The sequence below is a fragment of the Neophocaena asiaeorientalis genome, unplaced genomic scaffold (assembly GCF_003031525.2).
Source record: "Neophocaena asiaeorientalis asiaeorientalis breed wild unplaced genomic scaffold, Neophocaena_asiaeorientalis_V1.1 scaffold254, whole genome shotgun sequence".
NCBI classification, from domain to species: Eukaryota; Metazoa; Chordata; class Mammalia; order Artiodactyla; family Phocoenidae; genus Neophocaena; species Neophocaena asiaeorientalis.
In genome coordinates this window covers 713,936-741,701 of record NW_020174705.1, presented here as the reverse complement: position 1 = coordinate 741,701, position 27,766 = coordinate 713,936, and the positions used below count along the sequence as shown (strand labels likewise).

At 55.0% G+C, this 27,766-nt stretch overlaps 2 protein-coding genes and 1 non-coding gene across 3 annotated transcripts in view; 1 reads left to right on the top strand and 2 right to left on the bottom strand.

The window, feature by feature from the left end:
• Positions 1 to 7,989: 7,989 nt before the first annotated feature.
• Positions 7,990 to 8,093, bottom strand: LOC112409578 (U6 spliceosomal RNA). The gene has a single exon (XR_003005173.1). It is a non-coding gene; the product is annotated as a U6 spliceosomal RNA (small nuclear RNA).
• Positions 8,094 to 23,989: 15,896 nt separating this feature from the next.
• GNG13 (G protein subunit gamma 13) lies at positions 23,990 to 24,378 on the top strand. The gene is made up of 2 exons (XM_024759819.1): positions 23,990 to 24,087; positions 24,273 to 24,378. The coding sequence occupies exons 1-2, from the start codon at positions 23,990 to 23,992 to the stop codon at positions 24,376 to 24,378; spliced, it is 204 nt and encodes a 67-aa protein (XP_024615587.1).
• Positions 24,379 to 24,439: 61 nt separating this feature from the next.
• Positions 24,440 to 27,766, bottom strand: part of CHTF18 (chromosome transmission fidelity factor 18) — an 8,543-nt gene continuing 5,216 nt past the window's right edge. Inside the window, exons 16-22 of the mRNA XM_024759761.1 lie at positions 26,866 to 27,090; positions 26,635 to 26,784; positions 26,412 to 26,542; positions 25,619 to 25,763; positions 25,402 to 25,515; positions 24,936 to 24,993; positions 24,440 to 24,860 (exon numbers count right to left, since the gene is read on the bottom strand). Coding sequence (XP_024615529.1) covers positions 24,724 to 24,860; positions 24,936 to 24,993; positions 25,402 to 25,515; positions 25,619 to 25,763; positions 26,412 to 26,542; positions 26,635 to 26,784; positions 26,866 to 27,090 — 960 coding nt within the window. The 3' untranslated portion in view covers positions 24,440 to 24,723. The remainder of the gene's footprint in view (positions 24,861 to 24,935; positions 24,994 to 25,401; positions 25,516 to 25,618; positions 25,764 to 26,411; positions 26,543 to 26,634; positions 26,785 to 26,865; positions 27,091 to 27,766) is intronic.

Sequence of the window (27,766 nt, the reverse complement as noted above, 5' to 3'; positions counted from 1 at the left end):
ATACATTTAAAGCACTAATCATAGAGCAGTTCACAATATTAAACATTTTTATTTAAAAAGATGAAAACAAGTTAAATTCCCAACCCAAACAAAGCTTAGAAAAAGAACTAAGTAAATCAATAGAGAGCATAAGAAAGGAAATAATAAAAATGAGAAGAGGCATTACAGGGTAAAGAACAGAACAAACACAATTATGATTAGTAAACCAAAATCCTAATTTTTAAATTAACAGAATAGGTCATCCATTAGTTAAGTTAATTGAGAAAATAGAAGAAAACCGAAAAAAAAAAAAAAAGAAATAATAAGAGGAGGACTTCCTTCCTGGTCCAGGAAGATCCCACCTGCCGTGGAGCAACTAAGCCTGTGTGCCACAACTACTGAGCCTGCACTCTAGAGCCCGCAAGCCACAACTACTGAGCCCACATGCCACAACTACTGAAGCCCACGCACCTAGAGCTCATGCTCCATAGCAAGAGAAGCCACCACAATGAAAAGCCCACACACCGCAATGAAGAGTAGCCCCCGCTCACCACAACTAGAGAAAGCCTGCACACAGCAATGAAGACCCAACGCAGCCAAAAATAAAAATAAAAATTAATTAATTAATTTTTTAAAAACTGGCCCTGTTAGAGATGGAAAACTTAGACCCATTTCCATGGAAGAAATAAAGTTACCAGGAAACACTCAGTCCCCTCTCCCCCCAAAAAGGCAATAGGCACAGGTAATTTCACAGATAAATTCTACCAAATCTTTAAGGACCAGATGGTCTTTCTTTATTTTTTGGAGTACAGTTGCTTTACAATGTTGTGTTAGTTTCTGCTGTACAGCAAAGTGAATCAGCTATACATATACATATATCCCCTTTTTTGGATTTCCTTCCTATTTAGGTCACCACAGAGCAAGGGACCAGATGGTCTTAAAGCTTTACAAATTATCCCACAGCATTGAAGATGAGGGGAAAACTTTTATACTCTTTTTTTTTTTATACTCTTTTTCTAAAGCAAGAAGAACATTGGTAACCTAACTATAATAAAGACAGTATGAAAGAAGACATTTACAAGCCAATATCACTTATGAATATTGATGCAAAAGCACCAACTAAAACATTGCCCATCAGAATACAACCCCATACAAGGAAAATAAGACAACACAGCCAAGGGGAATTTATCCCAAGACTCCAAAGTTGCTTCACTATCAGACATTCCAGACATAAAATTCACTATATTGACAGATTTCAGGAGAAAAATCATGATTCTCTCCATAGGTGCAAAAAAAGCCCTGACAAAATTTAATGCCCATTCCTGATAAAAATATAAACAGTAAGGAAAATAGATATTGATAGATAGATACTTTCTTCACAAAACAAAATATATATACCATTTCCTAAACCCATCACCCCCCTGAACAAGAGATGCTACTGTCAGCACTGTACAGAGGCATTAGCCATTGTAATCAGACAAGAAAAATCAGTGAGGATCATAAGAACTGGAAAAGAAATGAAACTTTCTCTGTTTGCAGAGGCTATGATCGTCTACCTGGAAAACCTTAGAGCAATGCTGTGCAATTAAACTTCTTGTGATGATGGAATGTTCCACATCCTCCATGTCCAAAACAGGACCCACCAGCCACATGCAGCTATTGAGCTTTGAAATAGGGCTCCTGTGACTGAGGAACCGAGTGTTTGGTTTCATTTCATTTTATGTGCATACATACATTTATTTATTTATTTATTTTATGTATTTATTTATCTTGGTTGCGTTGGGTCTTCGTTGCTGTTCGCGGGCTTCCTCTAGTTGCAGCGAGCGGGGGCTACTCTTCACTGTGGTGTGTGGGCTTCTCACTGCAGTGGTTTCTCTTGTTGTGGAGCATGGGCTCTAGGCACGTGGGCTTCAGTAGTTGTGGCATGTGGGCTCAGTAGTTGTGGCTCACGGGCTCTGGAGCACAGGCTCAGTAGTTGTGGCGCACGGCCTTAGTTGCTCCACAGCATGTGGGATCTTCCCGGACCAGGGCTCAAACCCGTGTCCCCTGCATTGGCAGGTGGATTCTTAACCACTGTGCCACCAGGGAAGTCCCTGCACATATATTTTTATCAGCAATGGGCATTAAGTTTTGTCAGGGCTTTTTTTGCACCTATGGAGAGAATCGTGATTTTTCTCCTGAAATCTGTCTATATAGTGAATTTTATGTATAGAATTTCTGATAGTGAAGCAATTTCGGAGTCTTGGGATAAATCCCCCTTGGTTGTGGTGCTTTATTTTCCTTATATAGGGTTGTATTCTGATGGCCAATGTTTTGGTTAGTGCTTTTGCATCAGTATTCAACAGCTACAAGTGACTATCACATTGGACAGCAGGTCTGGCCATAGAGAATCAATGGGGAAAATTGACTCAAACAATAAGCGAGTTCACAAAGGCATGAAATTATCACACAGAAATCCAGAGCTTCACGTCCACACAAAATAACTCCCATCAACATCAGACACCAAGAAGATGAAACACTTTGGAATTAACCTAACAAGTGTGCAAAAGTCATTATTGGGACAATTAAAGAAATGTGAGTACAAATTGCAGATTAGAGAACACCTAGTATTGTATCGAGGTTAACATCCCGATTTTGACTTATGCTTCGGTCATAGGAGAATGAACGCCCATGTTTAGGAAACACACCCCTCGAATATTTAGGGTTGAGGGGGGCACCATTATGCAACTTAATCTCTGAAGACAAACATAGGAAACATTGACTTTTGGGTGATCTGGGAGAAAGGAATGCAGGATTCACTGACCAATTTTGCAACTTTTCTCTAAATGCGAGATCATTTCACAATAAAAAGTTAAAGAACTGAATTATAAATGCCACGCTCTATGACCTGGCACTTCCTTGCAGGAACTTGGGTCACACTTGTGCCTGTGAGAACAGCTTCTACAAAGAGCTTCTCTGTTATATCCATACTTTCTACTACCTTCTAACATCACTAAATTATGTGCGTCCTAACACAGCGGCTCCTTACATCCACCAAAGAAGGGCCGGGCAGATGGAGACAACCCCCCACACACAGACCACAGAAGGTGCAGAAGGGTGTGTATGTGGAGGGCTCTGTTCACACAGAATGTCCCCAGGACACCGAGAAACGTGGGGTGGCCATCTCTCGGGGAGGAACTCGGAGCACTGGGGTGGGGAAAAAATTCATGTTTCAGTACATATCCCTAAAAATTAAATATTTTAAAACTTAAATAATTTTGATACTGTCAAATACAAGATGGTACAGCCGGAACCCTGCTATGGGCTGAATTGTGTCCCCCAAAATAGATGTTGACATCCTGACCCACAACATCTCAGAATGGGACCTTGTCTGGAAACAGGGTCTTTGCAGATGTAGTTAGTTAAGATGAGGTCTTACTGGAGCAGGGCGGCCCTCATCCGCTAAGACTGGTGGCCTTCTAGGAGGAGGAGGCAAGACACAGCCGTATGAAGATGGAGACGGATGGGGGATACGTCCAAAGGCCAGGACGCCAAGGGTTGCAGGCAGCAATAGAAGCTGGAAGAGGCAGGAGAAGCCTCCCCTGGAGCCTCAGAGGGAGCGGCCTGATCTGACTTCTGGCCTCCAGACAGTTAGGGGACGCACTTTTGTGGTTTGAAGCCCCAAGCCTGTGTGTTAGGCAGCCCTGGGAAAAGTAACACAGACCCTGAAAGCAAACAGGCCTGAGCCCAAGGTGCAAACATCAGCCCATCAGCCAGCCTGCAAGCTCCGGCCCAGGAGCAAGGACACCCCCTCCCTGGTCGGTCCCTGTCACAGGATGTAGACTTGGCCCCACTGCTGTAGCCAGAAACCACCTCCGGTTTGTCAAGTCCAAACGTGGGCTCTTTCAAATGCTAATTGGGATGCAGAGGGGGCCCCCCAAAGGAAAAGAAATAATGGGCAAAGCAGGGCCCTAAAGGAGATGTGAGGGGAGAGAAGGGACGGGAGGCAGACAGGAAGCAAGGACACGGCAGACAGGGGGTCTGCACACACTATGCCACGTCTGTGCGCTGCCCGAGGGGGTGGGGTCCAGACCAGAGAGCGGCGGGGACGGCAACAAAGAGCCCAGCAGAAAGTCTAGTGACGGCAGTGTCCGGCACAGGTAGGAACTCAGCCGCACCGACGTTTGCAGGGCGACCCCAGGTGACCAGCCCTGCTAAGCAGTTGTGTCCACCAAGAGAGGACTTTGTCAGCCCCGGGTGTCACTGGGGTCGTCCACTCACCGGAGGAGCCAGGCAGGGCCCCGCTTCACACGCAGATGCAGGAGCAGGTGCCGCGGCCAACACGCCTCACCCTGGTTCCACACATTAGTGTCTTAGCTGTGCCAACATGCTCACACACATACACACGTGTGCACAGGCACACCCCAGCTTTGAGGAGCCCTTCTGCCTCCTTATTCACTTACTCCCAGACCAGCTTTGCCCTTTCTAGATGGGTCGGAACAAGGCAGGCATCCTTACCAGGGACAGGAGCCACAGAGCAGGCGTCCACAGCCGCAGGGCTGGGAGTGGTTACGCCGGAGGACCAAGAACAGAGACAAGTGCTCTGACCAGCAGGACTGGGGTTCTGCTGTCGAGGTAGCGAGTCACTCACACACACAGGCAGAAATTCGAGGGAGGCTGTGGAGTTGGGTGGAATCGGGAGGCATATGGGTGTGAACTCGGTTTCAATCCAAGTGGCTACAGACCAAAGTGCACAAACGTGTGTGTGCACGTTCACGTGTTCCTTAGCTCCGTCCAAGAGCACCTAGAGTACTTTCCAAATCCTACCTCTCACTGAAGGCACCAGGCTCTGCAGAGTGGCCACGTCCAGGGCTGGGCGGGGACAGAAGAGCCTGAACACCTTCAGTCCAGAGAGTAAGGATAGACCCACAAAGAGGGGCTCCCACCGGCCAAGGCCCAGACTCTGGGGCAGGAGCATGAAATAGGACATTGAATGAATGAATGAATGAATGAATGAACGGAGAGTCCAACAAGGAGCAAGACCTTTGGAGTTCTAAGGTTACGGCGGGGGAAAGAGGCATGGCGGACACGGTGCTGATGGACCATCACAGTGAACACTGCCAGAAACAAGCCACATGGAAATCACGCCCTCCCAATCCTGCTTAGGTGAACACGTGTGAAACCCCTGTCCTGAAGCAACATTAGACACACCCAAACTGAGGTCCCCACGAGGCCATGGTCCCCGCTCTTCAGAAGCTGAAGGTCACCAAGTCCAGACAGAGGGGACGGAGATGTTCGCATGCTGGCCTGTCCTCCAGGCCCACCATGCATCAAGACTGACACAGGGTCCACCCAGGTGGGCTTGGGACATGCTGACTTGTCATAGCGTCTTCCCTTCCCAAAAGACCCTACAGCACAGATTAGCTTTTATGTTGAATTTGCTTTGGCTTTTCCCTAAGAACTTGGTGACCCTCCCTCGGCACAGAGACCTCCCAGAATCCAGGGGGCAGGACCCAGAGGGAAGACCTCAAGGATTTTTTGCTCCAGGCAAGACCTCTGCTCTCAGAGGGCGGGCGCGGGAGGTCTGCCTTCGGAGCAAGTTCCTCCCTCCCAGGGGTGCAGGCAGAGCCACAGCTCTGGGCCAGGGCCAGGGTCAGCTCTGGGTCAGGGCCAGGGTCAGCTCTGGGCCAGGGCCAGGGTCAGCTCTCAGAGAGAAGGCCCTTCCTTTCTTCCCAGCCATCTGACCTACCCCAAATGGGCACCCCTCACAGTGTTTTCTAGGAAGCTCTTTCCAGGCCGGTGACAATGAAAGCAGACTTCCCCTAAACCCAACAGCCCCCTCGGCCCCTCTGCCTGTGGGGACTCACCCCGCGTGGCCCAGGCTGGGGCTCCAGGCAGCAGCGCCAGCTGGTGGAGCCGCAGCTCCTCCTCCAGAGTGTGCCCCCCAGGCCCATCCTGCCTGCTCCCCACAGCTGCCTGGGGCAAGCTTGCTGCTTCTCTTCTCTGTGTGTATTTTCTCTGGAGCCCGACCCATGGGCTTTTCTGCATTCTCTTTGAGATAAAAATCAAAAACAAATCTTTAAAGACCATCTCCAAAAACCACAGAATGGCTGGAATTAAATAAAAATAAAGCTTGTGGTTTTCCTTTCAGGAACTTCCTGCTTATCTGAAATGCACAGAGTCAGCAGCACCTCGGAGCCCGGATGGAGGTTCCCGGGGCCTCAGCCTTGGGATGGGGTCATCCCAGCAGGTGACTGGCCACCCTGTCCCGTTGTGCATCACGGGAGGGGGACGGTGGCCAGACCTGCTGGCCTAACGCCAATATACACGTGTGTGCAGTCCACGTGGGGGCTGACGAGTGTCCCCAAATATCCACATCCACCCTGATCTGTGCCCAGACTGTTCTGTGTTCTCTTACGAGACGGTCGGACACGTGTGGGCACAGAAGAATAGCTCGGGAAGACAAAGTTTATTAGACTCAGGGGTCCTAGAGATGAGGCCACACATGCAGGGCCATGGGGAAGCACCCTAGTGGAAGCAGAAGTCAGGGGGAGGCCTAGGAGAGCCTTTATCAGTTCCGGGAGTGCTGGGGTTGTCCCCAGCTGTCTGGTCCCTCTTCCTGGGTGATTAAGGGCAAGGGGGAATGTTGGCACCGTGTGTGAGAGGTGGATAAAGAGGTGGTGTGGGGTCTGGAAGCAAAAAGTTTCTTAAGATGTCAAGACATCACAAGGTACAGAAAATGGCAAAACATGATGAATACAACCTGAATATCAGGTTATGACATTATTTGGAAACGGGGTCCTTGCAGGCGTAATAAAGTGAAGGATCTTTAAGATGAGATCATCCTGGATCAGGGCGGCCCTCAATCCAACGACTGGAGTCCTGACAGAGGAGAAACCACGCAAAGATGAAGGTAGAGGCTGGAGTGACGCGGCCACAGCCCAGGGACACCTGGTGCCCCAGAGGCTGGACAAGCCCGGAAGGACCCTCCCCCTTCCAGCCCCCGAGAGCCTCCACAGGCAGCACAGCCTTGAGACACCTGAATCTCTGATTCAGGCTCCAGACTGCAAGAGAACCAGTGTTGTCTCGGGCCCCCAGTTGGTGGTGATTTGTTGTTCCCTGAATCCGCGGTCCCAGAAACATTCCAAGGGATTTCGGCATCATCTTGAAACAGCCTTGAGAAACCAATAAAACTGTCCATTAAACTTTCCTTTCAGCTGCCATGAGAGCACCTTTGGGACGACATTAAAATTTGGGGCAGGAGGACGGAAAGGATGCTTTTTGGTGGGTGCTGTTAGTCTGCCAAAACTGGCACCACAGAAGGATAATTGGGAGGTTTTCACCTGGAAAGCCTGTCGTTTATGACCAGGTCCTTCTGACCGCGTCCCGGACCACAGGTTCCTCCCAGGCGCCAGGTAACACATACTGGGATCCGCCCACGTCTGAATACAGCACAAAAATCTCCCTTGTTGCAAGTGGAGAGCTTTCCCACACGATTAATTTAAGATGCCGGGACACGTGGGGGCGAGGCATCTGAAACCTGCTCCAGATCTCTGCTGAATTCCACGTAGAATTTATGCGTATCTACGGATCGCCAGGAATAGATCTATCATACTAACGACTGCAGGCCTTAACAGCACTCACACACATCTAGTGGCAAGTAACAGAACTGCAGGAACACAGGTGAAAAGGAGAATCTGGCAGCTTCAGAAGCAGTCTTGTGCTCATCACAAAATTCCCACCTGTACTTGTCTCTCCCTACCCTGAAGATCACTCTCTTAGAATGTATTTTCCACGCAGCCTTATCAGCCAGGAAGACTTTGTCATACTTTCTGATCCACGTTAGTACCGTGAAATAAAAATGAGTTTTATTTTTAGAAAATTTTCCAAATGCAAACCATAACATAAAATTTAATGTGATTTTTCTTTCAGGCCATATTGTCTCAAAATCCTGACAGAGCCTCCTAGAGGTGGGGGCCGGGTACCCATCTGAAAATCACTCTTCTGGGAAAACTGACTTAATGATCATGAAAAGATATGGACTGCTTCACACACTTGCGTGTCATCCTTGCACAGGGGCCGTGCTAATCTCTGTATCGTTCCAGTTTTAGTGCATGTGGTGCTGAAGCCAACACCATGTGGAATTTAAACCGAGACTCGCATGAATAACGCCGATGTCCGCGCCCCCTGTAACCAACAACCGCCTTAGGGGGCTTCCCCAATGTGTTTCATCAGCTCCTCCAGACCAATCTAAGTCTTAGTTTTTGTGCAGAATAATCTTTCTTCCTTGTATTGATGCGGGAAGAAATAATAGTTGTTTTCACAATTCACCATCCGTACACGGGTAACAGAAGATAGTCGCCTATCAGAACACAGCTTTGCTAAAAGTGGCTGGTTGGGAGGCAAACTCCTAATTGTACTTGGATGGGACAGTGGGTTAACTTTGCCAAGAAGGAGAGTTTGGAAGAGAAAAGAAGATATAGACAAGGAATCAGATTAATTTCTTTTGTGCAGCAAAATATTCTATCAGCTTACGGCTATAAAGTTCTAACAACTAACAAGCTTTACTGAAGAGAAGAAAGAAACCACACACTGGCCAACATGGAGCCCAAGGCCCAAAGCTGTCTTCGACTTGAAGAGATTGGAGCAAAAGCAAAGGCACTCGTGAAACAAAAGCAGAGAGGCTCGAAGGGAGCTGCACACATCAGTATTTTCAACGAATAAACATCCGCAGGCACCTGTTTGCTGGGAACCAAGAGAGAAGAGCAAAGACTTTAGAAAAAAGCAGGGAGTGAGGCGCGGGCCACGGGGACTAAAAGTCATCTAATTTTATCTGGCTTCTTTCCAACGGTAAAATCTAATCCATCATTTTCTCTGGGTGAAAGCTCTTAATGAAAATTTAGAGAGTGCAACTGAAATTTAGAATTCTCTGGGGATTCTGCTGGGAAGATATCTAACAGCCACACAAAACTCACCGCAGCCAAACCTGTCAAGAGAACAGACCACGTGGGAAGCCGTGGGGCTGTACCGTGGCTCCCGGACCTCCGTGCCCCTTGCCACCACAGGAAACATCCTCCTCCTGCCGGGGAGGAGGGGGTGGCTCCTCCAAGACCCCAGCTTACAGCTCTCAGCTCGTGAAACCCTGTGGGAAGGGCCGGATGGAGAGAGGCGGCCTCTCAGCACCACACACTTGCACCCTTGACACCATCCCCTGTCCTCACTCGGACGGATGGGGAAGGAGTCTCGCTTGTCTCCCTCGTGCAACCATCACACCTGTCTAGTTCCGGACTTTTCCATCACTCAAAATGAAACCCCACACCCATTAGCAGTCACTCCCCACCCCCTCCCCCAGCCCCTGGCACCCGCTGATCTGTTTTCTGTCTCTCGATTTACCTGTTCTGGATGTTTCACACACAAGTGAACTCATGTCATGTATGTGGCCCTTTCTGTCTGGGCTCTTTCACTTAGAATAACGGTTTCAAGGTTCATCCACATTGTAGTGTGTCAGCACTTCATTCCTTTTTACAGCGGGATGATGCCCCCTTGTACGGATGACCACGTTCTGTTTATCCATCATTCGTCAATGGACACGGGCTCTTTCCACCTTACGGCTGCAGTGACTGTGCAGGAATGACCATGGGCAGGCAGGTATGTGCTCAGATGCCTCTTTTCAATTCTCTTGGGTGTGCACCCAGGAGTGGAGTTGCTGGGTCACCTGATAGCTCTGTGCTTAACCTTCTGAGGAACCTCCAGACTGTTTCCCACAGCGGCTACACTGATTTACATCCCCACCAGCCATGCACGAGGGTTCCAATTTCTCCACATCTACGCCAGCACTTGTCATTTTGCATTTTTATTATAACCACCAGAGAGGGGGCAAATGGTATCTCGTGGTGGTTCTGATTTGCATTTTGCCAAGTATCTTTTCAGGTGCTTATTGGCCATCTACCTATCTTCTCTGGGGAAGTGCATTTGAAGTCTTTCTCCTGTTTCCACTCGCCTTTCTGTAGCCCTGTATGTAGGAGGCTTGGGCGTGCAGGGTCCCGATGCTCACGTGAGGCTCGCAGGGTCGTCCAGCATGCCCTCCAGTACACAGGCTGTGACCTTTGGTCAATGTTTGGAAACAGGGGGAGGGGTGATCTCAGCCTTTCAATGATCTCCTGGGTGTTCCCTTGTTAAGGATCTTTGATCAAAGGACATTATCATCCAGTATATTTTATATTTTATTTTCTCCTGGGAAGAAATGGACCCCAGTTATCCCAGAGCATAAGGAATGACCCAGAGGTCAGGTTGACACCTCAAGCCGAGTAATGTAAGACAGCAGCCAGGGCTTCCACACCATTGAAACCCGAGCCCACTGCCACCTCCAATCCCGGAGAGGGTTTGAAGAACCAAAATTCAACTGAAAAAGCCAGAAAACACGTAGTGATACCAGATGTCACCATTAAGCTTACAATAGTGACAAATAATTTTTCTACCACTTCAAAGTTGTGTCACCACGTCCATTCCCTGCACCACGAGCTCAGAATCCCCTTAATTTTCCGCCTTTGATAAACAGGCAATTCGGATTTGTTTCCACAAAAGCAGAGCCCACGCAAAATTCTCAACAGATGTACTCCAAGCACACACGATGCTAGAGAGCCGTGTTAAAGCATTTTGCATCTTAACTCTCTTACGTTCTGGAGTGTCTCGCCCTGAAAAACCAGCATGATTTAAGGGAGCTCCCCAAAATTCAGAAAATATGTTCTTCTGTATCTACGTGAAAATACGGGTATGACCTCTCACACTTGCAACCTGAACATTAAGTTGCCAATGATAAACATTCTAAATCATCTCAGCAAACCTCCGCCCAGCACATCTGCACCTGGTTAGGGTGTGGCTTCCAGAAGGAGGGGCAGACGTCCTGCACGCAGGTTGCTCCCAGCTCCTCCTGAGGGCAGAGGTCACCAGAGCTGGCTGAGGCCCAGTGGCTCCTGTTGGCTCAGGTGATGGAGCCAATGGACTCGCTGTTCTCTCTGAGCGCCAAGGAGATGACAAGTTCAGGGTATGGTGGGAGCACACAGCAAATCCCCCTTTTGTTTCCCATGTGGGACATTTTGAACCGAATTTAAACCAAACACAGGAAAAAGCTAAAATTTTTTTCAGTTTTCTGACACGTGTAGCCCCCAAGACGATGACACATCGCCTGCCCTGTAGAAGGCATGCCCCTCCCTTCTCTACAACCCTTGCCTGCCTTTGCTGGGACCTCTCTTCTCACTCACCTTCCTGCCTGACAATGTTTTGTTTCTGATGAAAAGCCATCTTTTGTCTGCCTAGGGGATCAATCTCCATCTTCCCACTCATTCTGGTGAGTTTTTGAGCGTGATGTCACACATAAGGGGAGGAGGGGCAGTCCCGGCTCCTGCCCTCAAATCCCCATGCCCCCTCCATCCGCATCGCCTCACCCCACCTCCATGTCTGGCCAAGTTACGGAGCCTCTGTGGTGAAGGAAGCTGTAGGGTAGGAAATACCTTTTCCTTTACCCTCTCACGTTCAGTAACTGACGTGTGTGGACTAAACTGACAACAGATTTAACAGAAGAAAAAAGTTCATTCGTATGCACATGGGAGCCAAGAAAAGTAGCTGGCTCAGTAAATGGTTTCAATTAGATGCTTATATACCTAATTTAATGGGGGAAAGGGAGCCGGGAGAAAAGCCTTCCTACAGGAAAAACAAGTCTCTTTAGGAAAGACAAACGAGTTTTAAGAGAATAATTGAAACATAAGAAGGTATGGGATAATGTCCCTGAGAAGGAACTTGGGATAGGATTTATTCACAGTATCCCCCCTGGAAGCAGACAGGCCCGACAGAAGGAATTTACAGCAGCCTTATTTCCCAGAAGTTGCTCTTATTCAGATGAGGGACGCTCCAAAAAGGCCTCTTTCTGCATCTATTGATTCTCGGATGCCTTCAGCTCAAAATAAACCTCACGTCAAGGTGCTATATTTTGGCTCGGCATATCCTGATCCCCTTCACGGCCCTTAACCACACGTTTGCCCTGTCACCCAGCACTGGCCAAGTCCCCGGGGTCTGCAGGACTCGCTGCTGCACAGGCTCCATCTGCTCTTTCCTCCAAGACCAGGCCCAGCAGATCTTTTAAGGGCCACTCAATCTCCCACATGAGGGTGATTAGAACACCCAGTGAAGAAGGAATCAACAAGGGAGTGTGGCCCCCATGGCAGCCTGGGAGCCCATTGTGGAGCAGAGGAGAGGAACTGTGTCAGGTCCTCACTCCAGGAAGCCGGTGACAGAGGTGAGGAAGCGGGTGGCCGGACATGCCAGAGCCTCCCCCAACCCAGGCCGAGCCGGTGGCCCACGGTCCACGATACCCTAAGTACTGGTCACAAGAACACCCTCTGACAGAGACCCTTCAGCTGGCTGCTTCCTGGAACCCTGGCTATACCGATGCTGCTGAGCGGCTTGGATAAGCATCCTGCTCACATGTGCTGCCTCCCGTCGCCTCCAGCAACCCGTCTCTCCAGGGTTTACTCTTCCAGTGAAACCATGGTTGTGTTTAGAGCCTCTGATAAAGTTTTGCGACAATAACAAAAGACAAGATTTCTGTCCTGATACATCAGATATTCTTCCACTTGGAATAAGATGAATAAATTCCCCTCCCCTTCCAAAATAAATAAAGACACAAGCATTCTTAAATTCCTACACAAGACCTGTGCTTGGAAATGCCTGAGACCCAAATATTTTGTCAATTCAGTATGTACTGGGGCACCAAAAAAGACTAAGCAGCGAGTCCTTTTATGATCCTCTAAATTATGTTTTGACTTTTGGGTTTATACACATTTTGTTTGTTTTTACACGGGACCCATTATATTCCTTCATATGTGTTTCTTTTCTAATATGAGAAAAGCTAAGGAGATGAAATGGAATGTTATTACATTACAGTCCCACATGTTTCCACAGTCAAAGTCAGGTGGTTGGAAACAATGGAGCTAGAACTGGGTCTATGGGATGGCGGTCTGGCATCCTCTAGATGAGTCCCGGCAGTTAGCAGTAGCTCCAGGACCTGGTTCAGTCAAGGCTGAAAGGTCCATCATCATCATCACCACCATCATCATCATCGTCATCACCACCATCATCAAAATCACCTTGGGGGCCTCCCTGGTGGCGCAGTGGTTGAGAGTCCGCCTGCCGATGCAGGGGACATGTGTTCGTGCCCCGGTCCGGGAAGATCCCACATGCCGCGGAGCGGCTGGGCCCGTGAGCCATGGCCGCTGAGCCTGCACGTCCGGAGCCTGTGCTCCGCAACGGGAGAGGCCACAACAGTGAGAGGCCCGCGTACCGCAAAAAGAAAAAAAAAATCACCTTGGGGTGACACTTACACAGCACTGACCATTAGCCCCTTCTATGATTTAATTTATCTAATCCTCACACCCTGTGGGGTTAACCCCAGTTCACAAGTGAGGAAACGAGGGCACAGAGAAGTTGAAGCCACACAGCCAGGAGGGGACAATACCAGAATGTGAACCCCAGCAGTCTGGCTCCAAAATAAGGTCCATACCTGAAACACCAGACCATTTGTGAGCCCAGCTCCCAGGGCACAGAAGGCTCCTGGGAGCATGGTCAGCAGGGGCCATCCTGCTTTCCTTTCTCTTACCTCCCTCTGTTTCCTACACAGCGAGCTCTGAGCTCTCCAGCAGTGAAATGGGGTAGCCTGTGTCATGCACAACCAAAGCACCTCCGACCCTCACTAGGGAGGGAGAAATGAGGCATGTGGATATTGAAATGGGAAGGTCTGGCTGTTCACCCATGGCTGAAGCAATCCAGATGAGCCCAACTCAACACCTGGTTTGCTTTTCTGAAGACAAACAACAAAAAGTTCAATTTCTGGGGGGCAGGGCTGGTTCTGCTTCTGCTTTAAATGCTAAGCAGATTCCTCGGCTGGGGAGGCCACGGGGCGAAGAGATGCACACAGGTGGAGGGTCTGGAAGAAGCCGTGAGCCAACAGAAAAGAAGGGTCCGGAGACCGTCTCTCAAAGGCAGCAAGAACCTCTGCGACCACATCCTGCTGCCCAGGGGGTGGGGGGGCTGCCTCGGCGGGTCCTGCAGATGGGAAGGCTGCCCATCAGCTGTGCCTGAGAGACAACAAGAAACAGAGGCTCATTAAGAACATTTATGAAAAGCCAGGAGCCTCGATCCTCACTCAGCATCCTCACTCATTAAGGACATGTCAGTGGAGAATGGAGCCAAACATTCTTTTTCTAGGAAGGAAACAGGCTTTTCCACAAACCAGTTGTCACCAGGACAATGAGGGGTAAGGCCCAGACTGCCATACAGTTCCAGGCTGCTCCCACCCCAAGTGCTGGGAAGGTGACAGGGACAGCCTGGAGTGGGGCCCCCACCTCCCAATCCAGCCCAATCCACTCAGCCCAGAGTATCCACCAGCCCCTACAGTCACCACCTCGTCAGTGCACACACCCATGCTCCCCATCACCCCTCCTGCCTGCTCCCTGTGGAGCCTGGCCCTCAGCAGGAGCTGGTCACCCATGACTAGCACCATCGGGGGCCTCAGAGCCTCATGGGGATCCTGAGGGGCAAAGCAGGTGAAAGCAGTGGCTCAAGGCCCTGAGGCCAGAGTGAGGCCTCCCAGAAAAGCCAAAGGGGGAGTCTGAGGAGATGACAGCCTGAACTCACAATCCCATTAGCTCACCTGAGAGCAAGCCCAGCGGGGAGACAGCAGGCTGGTTGCCCACTGGATCCAGGGAACATGGGCTGAGCTGGGAGGACATGTGCTCCCGGACAGAGCTCAGCCACCAGGACCAAGGAGTCCCTCACCAAAGCAAAGCCTCGGCTCCCCCTGAGATGAGGCCTCAGACCAGAGGGGCTGCAGGGCTCCTCACCAGGTGCTCCCACCAGATGCTCCACCAGATGCTCAAGGGTATTGGGCCTCCATCTCCCTCAGCCCTGCTTTGCTGTTGGTGCTTCTATGACACCACATGCTCTCCTGGCCCCGAGCTGCCGTCCCCTCAGGCTCTCGCCCCTTCCCTCTCTCTTTCTCCCTTTGAGGAGGACAGGAAGGACCCTGTTCAGTGCCTCTAGCCTCTCTCAATCTTAGGGGAGGGAAGCAGGACATACAGAAAGGTCGTGGTCCGAGGAGCAGTCACCATCTCTCTGCCTAACCATGAGAAAAACATCTGACAAACCCCAGTTGAGGGGCACCCTACGAAATCCCTGACTAGCACACCTCAGAATGGTCAAGGCCATCAAAACTAAGCCAGAGACCCTATCCCAGAGGAGCCCACGAGACGTGAGGACCACACATCACGGGGGCCTAGCACAGGAAGAGGATGCTACTTAACACTGTGTTGGCATTGGTTCATAACCGTGATGAGCGCGCCTCACAAGCGCAGAGGTTAGTGACGGGGGGAGCGCAGGGCAGGGGACATACAGGGACTCTGTCCTTCCTGCTCAGTTTTTCTGTAAACCTAAATCTGCTCTAAAAAAGTTTTAATTAAGTCTATACTTAATTTTTTTAAGTAGCAAGATGTCCCCACAATCACAGCAGCCCAGTCTCTCCATAGACCCCAAAAGGTGAAAGGACCAGGACCCTCACAATCACCCAGTCTCTGACACAGACGGTGTCCTCTGGGAATCTCAAATATCTGGGCCTCAGCAAGACCAACAGGCAGAGTAACCTTGATTACAATTCAGATTTCCACAAGCTCATTTCTCCTCATAAAATTATACTAAATATTTTATGATTGACCCTCCTTATCTTCAACAAAAGGAATCAAAAAGCAGCAAGTCAATGGGGACAGAACACCAGAAAGGGCGTGAGTCAACCATACGTGGTTCACGAGGTGGGTCCAGGGTCATAGGGCTGCGAAGAACTATATGTTCTTAGCCCTGACCTCTTGAAAGGGTACAGTGGGATATTCCAGAGGCTCTATACCTGACAGGCAAAGTCGGAACCGACTCAGCAGAAGCAGAGCCAAGAATGCAGCTCGTTTAAGAGATCTGCACAAACATAAAACGATGGGAAAATAATGCTGTTTTTCTTTAAAACGTGATGTTTACATGTAGTGGATTTATTAAGGAGAGTTAAGGGGTCCTGAGACCGAATTTGAAAGCTAGGTCCAGCGTTTGCAACGTAGGGAGGTGATTGCATGGGCCTGTGGCTCCACCTAGTGCCAGGCAGGGGACACGGGTGGCCCAGCCAGCCGAGGATGGAGCCGCCTGACACCACCATACAAAGTCGTGGAGATTCAGGAGGTATCTTTTTGGGATTCGGGTGAATGTAACATGAAACTCTGTCCTGGCAGGGCTGCTGGGACCCTCCTCCGAGATGCAGCTCCACAGACCTCGGCATAAGACCGGCTCAGAGCCTCCAGACACCACGGGGAGCACTCTCACCATGCCATTGACGCATTTGCCTGTTAGACATGGGCCCCCCAGAAGGTGGGACTTGGCTACCTGCACAACCCAGGCCCTGCCCAGGACCAGGCCAGAGGGCTTAAGGAGGGAGGGGCTGTGGAGGAACAAGGAGAGGCGGCCTCCAAGTTAGAACTCAGGGACTCACCAAGATAGGGTGGCAGTGGGGCCCCCTGTGGGTGTTGAGCAGCACCCCTAGCCTCCACCCCCCAGACGCCACAACTACTCCCAGTGGGAGCCGCCATCTACACCCTAGCAGACGGTGGTGGGACAAGATTGGATGTGGATCCCAGGAGACCAGCTTCACAGGTGTGCAAAAGGTCACGGCTTCTTTGCTGTGCCTTGATTCACCAAATTTTGTCTCCAACACGTCCCTCCCCCTCCCTGCAAGCCTGCTGTACTTGCTGTCCAAGCCACAGGCCACCGGGACAGCGCCCCAAGTCCTTAACTGACTCATGCTGGAATACAAGCTTTGTCCACTGTCACCTATTTTTCCAGCCTGTAAGTTTTACACAAAACTGCCCGGTGTCCACTCCATGACACACCTCAAAACGCACCTGGAACAATAATTAAGTGGCTAGCTCAGGTTTCCAGAACAGCCCTTTAGGAGGGAGGGAGGGTGTCCCTCGAAAGGGGCAACGTGGGGAGGGGAGACTTGAGAGGGAGGACCTGAGGAAGGGTCCTGAGAGGGGGGGACCTGGGAGGGGGGAGATGGGTGGGGGGACCTGAGAGGGAGTGGACCTGAGACGGGACCTGGGAGAGGGGACATGGGTCAGGCAGAGGCACCCTGCCGGCTCTGTCGCCTAACTCTAACATCTCCCCTTTTTTCACGGAGTCCCGCGGCCGGTCACGCTCACCAATGCCGCCGTGGGGGTATCCGGCCCCCTCAAAGGTCACCTACCATAACTTGACAGGAGCCTGGGAAGCCAGATCAAGGGAACACCTGAGAGTCACAGACGTGACAACACCGGCTCCCTCCACGCCACACTTCCGCCCTGAGGACGCCACCGCCCGGCTCCAAGATGGCTGCGCCACGCACGACGGCGTACCACAGAGGCCCCGCCCCTCAGCCGGGGGGCGGGCCCTCTGAGCGCTCCGCCCCCTCCGCGCTTCGACCCGGAAGGGATCTCCCAAGCTGGCAGCGAGCTTCCAGTGCCACAGGCAGTTGAAAAAAGGGCAGCGGCGGGGATCGTGGACCTACCCAGGGTTTGGCGGCCTGGAACCTCCTGCAGGGCCTTCCCTCGCGGAGCCGTACAGTACTTTCTTCATGATAAACACCCCACGTTAACACCAGTAAGACCGCCGGAAACCTTAGTTTGGCTCAAGCTTTCTAGATAAATGGGCCGTCAGCCTCCGTGCTAGGAGTCCTCGTCCAGTAAGGACTTTTGATGACGACATCTGTCGCGCGGGGTTTCCTGCCGAAATCCTGGCCTTGAGTGGAAGCCCACTGACCCTGCTCTACGGTCCCGGCGGCTGAGCGGCCAGGGCCCCGCGGTGCGTGGGCTCCTCCCGAAGCCGAGTCCCAAGAGCAGATTTGTCCTGGGTGAACCTGAGCAGCGAGCCTGGCACATCCTGGGGCCGTGAGCGTGGGGAGGGCCCGGCGGGTGTGCCCTCGGTGCCGCTCCCGCCCGTCTCCACCCCGCGAGCTCCGCTGCCCAGGGCGTGCTCCTTGCGTGGACTCCCGTTGGCTTCGTCCTCTCCCGGGTCACATGACAGACGCTCCGCCCCCCACCCCCCTCCCCGGGAGATTTAATTCCGGGGGTGGGAGGGGTGTCTAGATCCCTGCAACTCTAGTGTCTGCCTGTGAGGCTTCAAGTTCTGCACCCCATCTGGCCAGAGCAGTCTGCACAGACTGCATCTCCGGGTGGCAGACACGGCCCAGGGGAGGGAGCCCCACGCTGGACCTGGGAGGGGTGAACGTCCACAGTCCCCATGGAGACCTCATCCCCTGGCACAGGACGGGGGTCCTTTCTGGGAAGAGAGCTTTGTGATAGTTGAGGGTGCCCATTCAGTCACTTGCACTGTGCAGTCACCAGAGCTTCTGCAGCTTCTGATGAAATAAGCAGATGGCCAGGGATTCCAGGTGTTTGAGGGAAGTCACTAAATGAAGGACACAACACCCACAGAAGAGGGTGGGACCTGGGCAAGCCCCAGAGCCTCAGTTTCCTGCTCAGCACAGGGGCCAGTTCATCCGACTACCCTAGACGGCGAGTACTGCTGGACATTGTCCTTGCCTTGGGAGGCGGCCCCTGCCTGACAGAGGTGTCTCCTCCCTTTGCTTTTGTGGAAAACCTCTGGGCACTGAAATTGTTTCTAGGAGGCCTCTTTCATCCACCCCCACGTGGTGGTCGTATTGCTTGGGACTAGAAGCACACGTGCTGAAGGTGCAAGTCCCACTGTGCTTGGCCACTGGCCCAAGGGCAGCGGGGGGTGGGGGGGTGGGGGAGGGTGGCTGATAGGCTGGTCTGCACCTGTTTCCTCTGTGAGGCAGCAGAGGTGAAGTGCTCCTGGAAGTGGCCCACTGCGCTGGGCCAGCCTTGCTCCACCTCGTCAGGGGGTGCATGTGTGGGGTCAGCTGTGAGACAGAGTGCGGGGGGCCCTCCACACGCCCCCAGCCCCACTCGCATAGCTGCACGCTGCCGCTGCCCCATGCTCAGGTAGAATTCTCTGCAGTGCTGCACAGACCTGGGGGGTGCGAGTCAAGAGGGAAGGCTGAGAGCCACGCCCAGGCCTTTGTAAGGACGCACTGGTGGCCCGATGTGTGCATCTGCCCCACTCACCCACCTTCGTGGTGCATGGCCCTTTGGGGGTGCAGACCGGTAGACTCACCAGCAATGCACAGGACCACTGAGTGGCATCAGCCTCATCAGGAGGGGACCCCCATGGCCTGTGGGCACTGGAGTGTTCGGGGCTTAGGTGGGTGCAGGCCCTGGGCCTGTTCCTGAGCCTCAGAGTCCCGAGATACAGACCATGTGCGTCTTCCTGTTCCACGTGCTGGCAGGAGCCAGCATCACAGGAGGACTGGAGCGGGCGAGGAAGGAGATGGAGTCACCTGTGGACCGCAGAGCCGTTAAAATAAACCACTTAACCAGAGTCACTTCCCTGAGACTTTATGATTCAGAGCTTGTGCTGACTAGAGCCCATGGTTCCCTGGAATCATTTGTTGTATATTTTGCACACATGAGTCTAACAGCTTAAATTATTTTTGAAAATCGTTTTCAAACATTCAAAGATTATCCAAGAACTACCTAGTTTTTTGTGAGCTCTGTTTAACTGGGTGAAATAAAGCTTCTTTGGTATCTTCCAGTCCCCGTGTTCGCCTCTGCTGGTTTTGTTTCCAGGGACAGGAAACAAGTAGGCACATCCCCCGGGGCCACTGTCACTGTGCCTCAGGAGCGTGTCAGCCTGTTGTAACACCAAGGGTTCCACGCCCACCCTGGGATGGAGTGCTGTCAGGCTGGGCGCCCGCCAGGCCTGGGTCCTGCAGCATGGAACACTTGTCTTTTAGTTTCCTCACTGGAGGCCGGTTGTATGTAGGGTCTGACCTCCCCAAGGTCTGAAGCGAAGCTGCAGACACGGGGGAGGTGGTCTCACTCAGGCCTCATCACGCCTGCATGTGGGGCTGGATCTGCCCAGGCAGGGCACTCCATTGCTGGGGCACCATGTGGAAGAGAGCCCTGGTCTCAGGAGGACCCTGAGCAGGGAGCTGACAACAGCCTGGGTGGCACTGGGTCGCCAGCATGCCCAGAAGGGACCAGGTGAGAGGCCGGCCTCAGCTCTGGCCCCGCCCAGCAAGGCCACAGGTTGGAGTGGCATTGGGACAGCACCAGGCTGCAGGTCCCATCTGGTGGGGGTGTTTCCTGCCCCTGCTCCCTGAGCCCTCCTTGGGGACCCTGCCCAGAATGGGTCAGAGCACCCCATACACACCACTGTCTGATTCTTCCTGAGCACTAAACCTAGCACAAGGGGGACCCTGCCTCAGGGTCTCACTGCACCTCCCCCCATGCCCACCCTGTCCCCAGGAGCCCAGCCCACACCCCCGCCCCAGTCAGGAGCCCTGCAGGTGTGGGGCCTGGAGCAGCCGTTTCTAGGCCAGTCAGGAGCCCTGTTGGTTCTCACCAGCAGCCCAGTTAGTGGAGATAATTTCAGAAAGGCTGCTGGTCTCCTGGGATCTGCTCTGGGCAACTGTAAGGTGGCGTCAGCTGGAGCACAAGCCATCACTGCTTCTGGAGCATCCTCCTCCTACCGCAAATCACTGGGCCTTTGCTCATTCCAGACCCACCCAGTACCCCTGGGGTGTCTAGGGTTCACAAGTCCAGCCTCCCAGGAAAGTGAGAAATAGGAGTTGCTGGGTCCCCCAACTCTCACCAAGGACGGGAGCTTCACAGGCTCACATGAGCAGGCATGTGTCAGCTCGACCACCGCGTGGAGTTTTGGCCTCTGCCACATGGGGCCACCAGGGTCAGCACAGGGACCACTTCTGAACCCTGAGGGTCCACAGGGCAGCGGGTGTGACCAGCACTCATAGACAGGAAACAGTACCTCAGAGCAGGAGTGCAGACCCTGCACCCCACACAGCTCCCTCCTGCAGGTCAAGCTCCCGCCATCCTGATGACGTGACGATGCCCAGGTATGTTCAAGTGTCATCACTAAGGCCTGTGTGCAGCTCTAAGGCTGATTTCAGCTGTGGTTACAGTGGAGCTCTCTGATCCACGGAGGAGAGATTAAACAGTGCCTGCAATGCAGGCCCCGGAGCAGACCACAGGGGCCATGCCCTGCCGGGTCACACCAGGGCATCTTCCAGAGGACTCTCTGTTGTGCCAGAACCTGGTCCTGGGTTCCCTGTCCTGCCCACACCCTCAAGGGAAAGGCATGGGTGGTGGCAGGCCCTGGCTGGCCTGGGTCTCAGTCTAAATCTTGAGCCAGTTCTGGGGGCTGACTCGACACCCTGCCCCGAGCCCCCACCCCTCGTGAGCTGGGCCCACAGCCACAGGAGAGCCCCAGGTAGCCCAAGCAACACGCCCAGTCACAGGGCACCCAAGGGGCCAGGCAGGGGGGTGGAGTGAGGCCAGCATTGCCAGCCATCTGCCCTGAGGAGGATGCTGGCACCCTTGGCTCTAAGCTCCCCAACCCCCATAAATCCATAATAAAAATAATCCCTACTTTTCCTAACATGGCCCAGTTCCCGAAGTGCCTCCTGATCTGTCATCACACTGATGTGCCAGACGGGCCGGGGAGGCGCAGCTGACCTTGTTTTATGCGGTCACAACAGGGAGGGCCCAGGAGCCCAAGGCAGGCAGGGAACACCCCCTACCCTGTCCTGCCTTCTGAGTGGGCGCAGAGTCAGCCAGGGGAGGCTGCAGGAGCACCTGCCGAGGGTCTGGCCCCGGCTGCCCTGGGGAGCTGTGGGGTCTGGCCTCTGAAGGGATTGGTTGGTGAGCTGGGCCCTGCCACCCACCATAGCTGCCCAGTCTGCCTGCCTCTGGCCTGGGAATGCAGGGCAGGGGCCGGAGCAGGAAGCAACTCCACCCAGGCCCAGGTGGCCTGGCCAGAACAGGCTCACACTGTGGTGGGTCAGCTCTGGGCCTATCAGTGGACACTGCTGAAGCCCCAGGGGGATGTAGCATCTTGACCCCATCCTTGCTATTCCCACCTGGCCTGGTGACTCCAGCCCATGAGAGGCAGCAGCGGCTGAGATACAACCTAACAGCTGATGGTCTTTGGTGCTGTACAACGTGACAGCCCAGCCCATCCAGCCCGGTGGGAGGACACGTCACCCAGGGCCAGAGCTGACCCCACACTGCTCCCGGATGCATCTGCCACCCCCAGCTGGTGCCCCAGCAATGGAGTGCCCTGCCTGGGGCTAGCAGAGTGTGCCTGATGAAGCCAGATTCCCAGGGGCAACCCAGCCCTGAGGAAGGAGAGCAGAGAGTGGGGGCGGTGCTAGGGCCTGGCCCAGGTGGCAGGAGTGGGCGGGGCACCTGCCTGGGCTCTGCCCGCCTGTGTGCCCGGCTCACTCGTCCATCACTTCGCCCTCGCCATCACTTGGCCCTTGTCATCTTTGCCCTAGCGGTCACCGTCCAAGGTAGGTCTGGTGAACTGGCTCCTTGCGCTGAGCAGGAAACCGAGGCCTGGGGCTCTGGGGCTTGCCCAGGTCCCATTGGGCTGACCTGGACCACCCTAACCCCCGAGGCACCCTTGCCTGTCCGTCTGCGGGCGAGGGCAGCCGCCCTGCGTGTCGCAACGGGCCGGCCTGACCGGTGGAGAGGACCCCTCCGTCCGCGGGCTGGCTGCGTGGGGAGCCGCGTCCGTGCGCCGTGCGCGCCGCCCGCAGTGCCCGCCGAGCCAGCGCCGTGCGCCGAAGCCGGGGGCGCGCAGGGCGGGCGGCGGCGGCTGCGGCTGCGGCGGCTGCGCGCAGGTAAGGCTGGCGGAGACGGGGGAGGGGGCTGCGGACCGGGCTGCCACCGCCCCCAGCCTGGGAAGCCCCCGCCCACGTGACTCTCAGAGAACCTGAGCCGCCGGGTGGGGTGCTGGAACTCGGGGTCTCTAGGAGGGAGCCCCTGCTCGCCCCCCTGGCTGCCCCTGAAAAGTCCCCCTACTCCCCCGGCTCTCACCCTCGCTCCTGGCTGACCCTCCCAGGAGCTCCCTCCACGGTCTGAGGCAGGCGAGGTCACACTCCTGGCCGGACCTGCCCACACTTCCCAGGTCAAGGAAGTCGGTTCTCTGGCTCCCAGCCTCAGTGATGAGGGCAGGGGATGGAGGACAGCAAGGGGCTCCCTGGACCCCTTGAGTGGGCTGCATCAAGGGAGACAGGAGCGACCTGCCCTCACTTGGCCGCAGCTGGCCGGGTTTCCTGAGAGGTCTGAACCTGTGGCTGTGATGGGCGGGCCCACCCTCATCTGACCGGGCTTGTAGGCAGGTCAGAGGAGACACTGGGCAGTGGGAGGCTGCAGGGGTTCCAAGTCTTGGACCAGCTGCTCAGCCTGGGACCCCAAAATCCCCAGCATTTGCCCCCAGTCCCCTGGCCAGAGATGCAAATAGCAGCCTCACTCTCCTGGCCCCTGGATTAACCTGCCCTCGGGGTGGGCTTTGCCCATGCAAAGCAGGGGGAGGCACGTGTGGGTATGGGTATGGGTGTGTGTGTCAGAGTCCCATCCCTGACATGATAGGTTTCTGCTATCGGGAGTGGAAAGTGGGTCTTGCAGGTGGAGGGTCAGGGGACCTGTCCTTTTCTGCTATCCCCCAGCACCGGGACATTACCCCACCTTCTCCAACCCACAGGCCCAGCCTTGGTGAGGCTTTGCTGGTGGGTAGGGGTGGAAAGTTTTCTCTGCAGTTAATTAGCCCCATGGGAGGTGGGGGCAGGCACACAGGGCCTCATTAGTGGGGCCTCAGCTCCAGCCCTGTACCCTGGTGAGTGGCATGGGCTGTGGGGGCCTCCCTAGGCAGTGAGCTGGTGTCAGTGTGATAGGGTGGGGGCTCCTTCCCTCCCTTTGTTGGGGGGGTGGGAGGGGGCTCACCAGTGGGGATGGAGCATCTGGAGGGTCTGTTGATTCCTCCCATACCTTCTAGCCCCAGGCTGGCCACTTCCGAAGCCCCGGATGCCATGGAGGAGTGGGACGTGCCCCAGATGAAGAAAGAGGTGGAGAGCCTCAAGTACCAGCTGGCCTTCAAGAGGGAGATGTCATCCAAGACTATCCCTGAGTGAGTCCCCAGGACCCCATGGAGCCCCGGCCACACCCCACCCAAGGCCAGCCATGATCTGCGTCTCGTTTCCCTGCTCTGTGCTCATTTGTATGAGCCAAGACCACACCCCCACACACTGCCATCAGGCAGCACTTGAGGGAGGGCAGGTGCCCTCGTGCTCACCCTACCCTCCCCACCCACAGGCTCCTCAAGTGGATTGAGGACGGGATCCCCAAGGACCCCTTCCTGAACCCCGACCTGATGAAGAACAACCCGTGGGTGGAGAAGGGCAAGTGTGCCATCCTGTGAGGCCCCCACACCCCAGACTCACGCCTCCCTGTAAAAAGAATGACTCTGTAAAAGTGTGACTTTTATAAAGAGTTTTCAAGCATGTACATGCTTTTGTACATTTTCTAGGAGAGAAAGCAACACCCAGGCATCCAGTGTGTATCTGGGGACATCTGGTGTGGCTCCAGGGTGTCCGGTGTGGATCCAGGGTGTCTGGCACAACCCCAGAGTGTCCGGCATGGACAGGGGGATCTGGCACGGCCCCCACAGTGTCCAGCATAGATCCTGGGGACGTCAAGTGTGGGTCAGAGTATCTAGCACAGCCAAGGTGGCAGCATGGATCCTGGGGGCTTGGTGTGGCCCAGGCTACAGCAGGTCCCTGATGTACAGGCTGCGCCGCACGGCGTTGGAGACGCCCTCCTTGAAGCGGAACCAGACATCGCTCCTGCCCACCGCGGTGCCCATGCGCTGCTCGGTCGTGTCAGTCTCAGGGGCTGCGTGCTCTGCAGGGGCCACACAGTCGTTCCTCCACCCGACCCTGACCCCAGTCCCTCAACCGCCCCCACCTCCCCACACACCTGTGCTCGGGGCTGCTGCTCTCTTGACAACCACACGACCGAAGAAGTCCCTCTCGGGCTAAAGGAGATAGGCCGGTCAGGTTCACGGGGGCTGACCCACAGCGGACAGTCCCCTACCTGGTGGGAGGGCCCAGAGGCCATCTCCCAGGGAGGAGGGGTCTCGTGGCACCTCTGGGCAATGGCCCCCTACCCTCACCCCAGCGCGGACCCTCTGCAAGTGTTCCCTCCACCCTTCACCACCCTCACAGTCGCCTGCTTCCTGCCAAGGTCAGGTCCAGGGTGGGAGGTGCCAGCATCCTGCCCAGATGAGAAACTGAAGCCAGGTGGAACCATCACGCTGAACAGCAGGGAGCTGGACCTCCAGGACTTAGAACCATAGCACTCCAAGGTCGCCCACCCAGGCCCACGCGGCCCCACCCTCTGGCCACCTAGCCCCGCCCCCCCATTAGGGTTAAGGTTACCACACCTGCTCCTCCAGGGCAGCTCTCTTCAGGATGCACTCCAGCCGCTGCTCGTGGCTGCATGGGGCAGATGGCTGCGCCCCTTTCTCCCCAGTGCCCCCCAGGGGACCCCCGTCCACCTACAGGAAGTCACGTACAGTGAGAGCTGACTGGGCAGGATCATACCAAGGACGGTGTCCACTCTGAGGGCCCTGCTCTGCTCAGAGCCTGGGGTGGGCTCACCTGGGGGCCGACCCTAGCCCGGGCCAAGGCCTCCACCCGCCGCATCTTCTCCACTTCAATCTCACGGGCAATGAGCTGCTTGGCCTGGTAGGTGAGGGGCTTGCGGGTGGGCAGCTCGGGAAAGCGGCAGACATCCTCCACGTTCCTGCTCTCGGGGTGAGCAGGGCAGGGCAGGACACCAGGGCACTCAGTCAGCAGAGACGGGGCAGGAGCTACTCACTAGCACCGACCCCAACTGCCGGAATGCAACAATGCAGGACCGGGTCCAGTCCTGTCCCTGCCGCACCCAGCTCTGTGGCAGCAGGGGTGTTATCCACTCTGAGCCTCTGTTTCCCCAGCTGTATGTGGGCTTGAAGAGGGCTGCAAGGGAGGAACTGACACAACGTGGCATGGCCTGGATTCAGGCCTGGGGCTGGGTGCTTGGGAACCAGCATCATTACTGCCTCAAGGATCTGCATCTGGACACCACTGCTGCCGGTCCTCCATCCCCACGACCCTCTCAGGACAGAGAAACGGGGCCCTGGGGAGCTCAAGGGCCCTCTGGGGGTAGCTCCTGGGGGCACTGAGAGGCTCTGCAGTAAACCTCAGGTCCCAGGGCTGTGCCCATCCCCCAGTCACATCTGGGCAAGGAATGAGCTAGGACTGACTCTCCCACCCTCCAATGGGGAAACAGACTCACACCTCCAAAGCCATGCATTTAGACTCGTGCCGAGCAATCACCATGGCACTTGGAGCCCAGCCCCCCAGCCTCCTGCCCCCAGGCACCCCCACCCCAGGTGCTGCACAGACTCACGGCTCCAGCCTGTAGACATACTGCCCATCGGGCGTGCGCTCCTGGCAGTAGGTGAGGCTATAGGCGAGCATGGTGCCCACGAGGCTGGCCAGCTGCTGTTTCTCTCGGGCGCTGTACAGCTGTGTGCTCACCTGTGGGATAGTGGGCAGCAGGCAGGGGTGCTAAGCGTGGCCAGGGGCCTGCCCCCACCAGGAGCCACAGCCCTTCCAGGCAAGGCACTCACAGGGCGCAGCTTGGGTGCGAGGATGTCCAGGAGCAGGCAAAGGGTGTCCAGGATGAGCGCCTGCGGTGCAGCCCGGCTGCGGGTGGCTGGCGTGATGCCCGACACCAGCGTCTGCATCAGGTTGTGTGTCCGGCTCATCCGATTCTGGGCCTGGGGTGGAGGGCAGACGAGGACCAAGTCACCCAGGGCCCCGGTGTTAGACCCTGGGTGTGGGCAGGGTGTGGGGCGCACCTCCTGCTGGCTGCTGGGAAAGGTGATCCTCGGCACGTGGCTGGAGGCAAAGAGCAGGTGGAACGCTGCGGGCAGGAAGGGCAGGTAGCGCAGCAGCTGGAAGCTCTGGCCGTGGTGGGCGGCCCGGCTCAGCAGGTCGTCGAAGGCCAGCCAGTCAAGTGCTATGCACACGGCTGCCAAGCTGGAGTCCCGCAGCCTCAGCCGCAAGAAGTTGTCGAATAGGCCCTGCAGGCGGGTGGACGGGCCAGTTCCCTGAGCCCCTCCAGCCTCACGCCCCCCCAGCCCACAGCACAAGCACCACCCAGTGGGACCCTTCCCCTCCCACCTGCCTGCAAGGCCCAGGGTCTCAGGCACAGCTGCAGACACCAGCAAGTAGCCACAGGGCCCTGGGGACGGGGGTGGCCAGGAAGGCCCACCCTGCCACCCCAACTCTGGTTTGACCAAGACCCTGAGACATGTGAGAAAGAAGCCCCCAAGCCCTCCCTAAAGGAAGTTCTGTTCACCAGAATCAAGGACACAGAGCCCCCACCCTTGTTCCATGTGGGAATCCCTCGCCTCCAGCCACCACACTGCCCTCCACACAGTGGATTTCCAGATTTGCAAGGATCCCCAGCTGCTAATCCAAAGCTGCTTAGCCAGGGAGGCAACTTACACCAGGCTTCCCAGGGGATGGGGGGCATCCACCACCTGCTCTCCACCCCACGTGCACCCACGTCCCTGTTCCCACAGCTCACATCCAGAATCCAGCTACTGCCGGGGCCCTTCAGATAGTTCCCCAAGAGCAGCCAGAGTGACCCCATCATACGACCCCACGCTGGCCATCCCCCTCCTGCCAGGGTCAGTCCTTCCTCCCAGCCTGTCCCTGCTCCCACCCCTTCTCAGAAGCCTCCTGCTGCCCCGT

Coding starts and splice junctions, on each gene's coding strand:
- GNG13 (XM_024759819.1), top strand. CDS start 23,990: ATGGAGGAGTGGGACGTGCCCCAGATGAAGAAAGAGGTGGAGAGCCTC. Junction 24,088..24,272: donor TCATCCAAGACTATCCCTGA/GTGAGTCCCCAG, acceptor CCCCACCCACAG/GCTCCTCAAGTGGATTGAGG.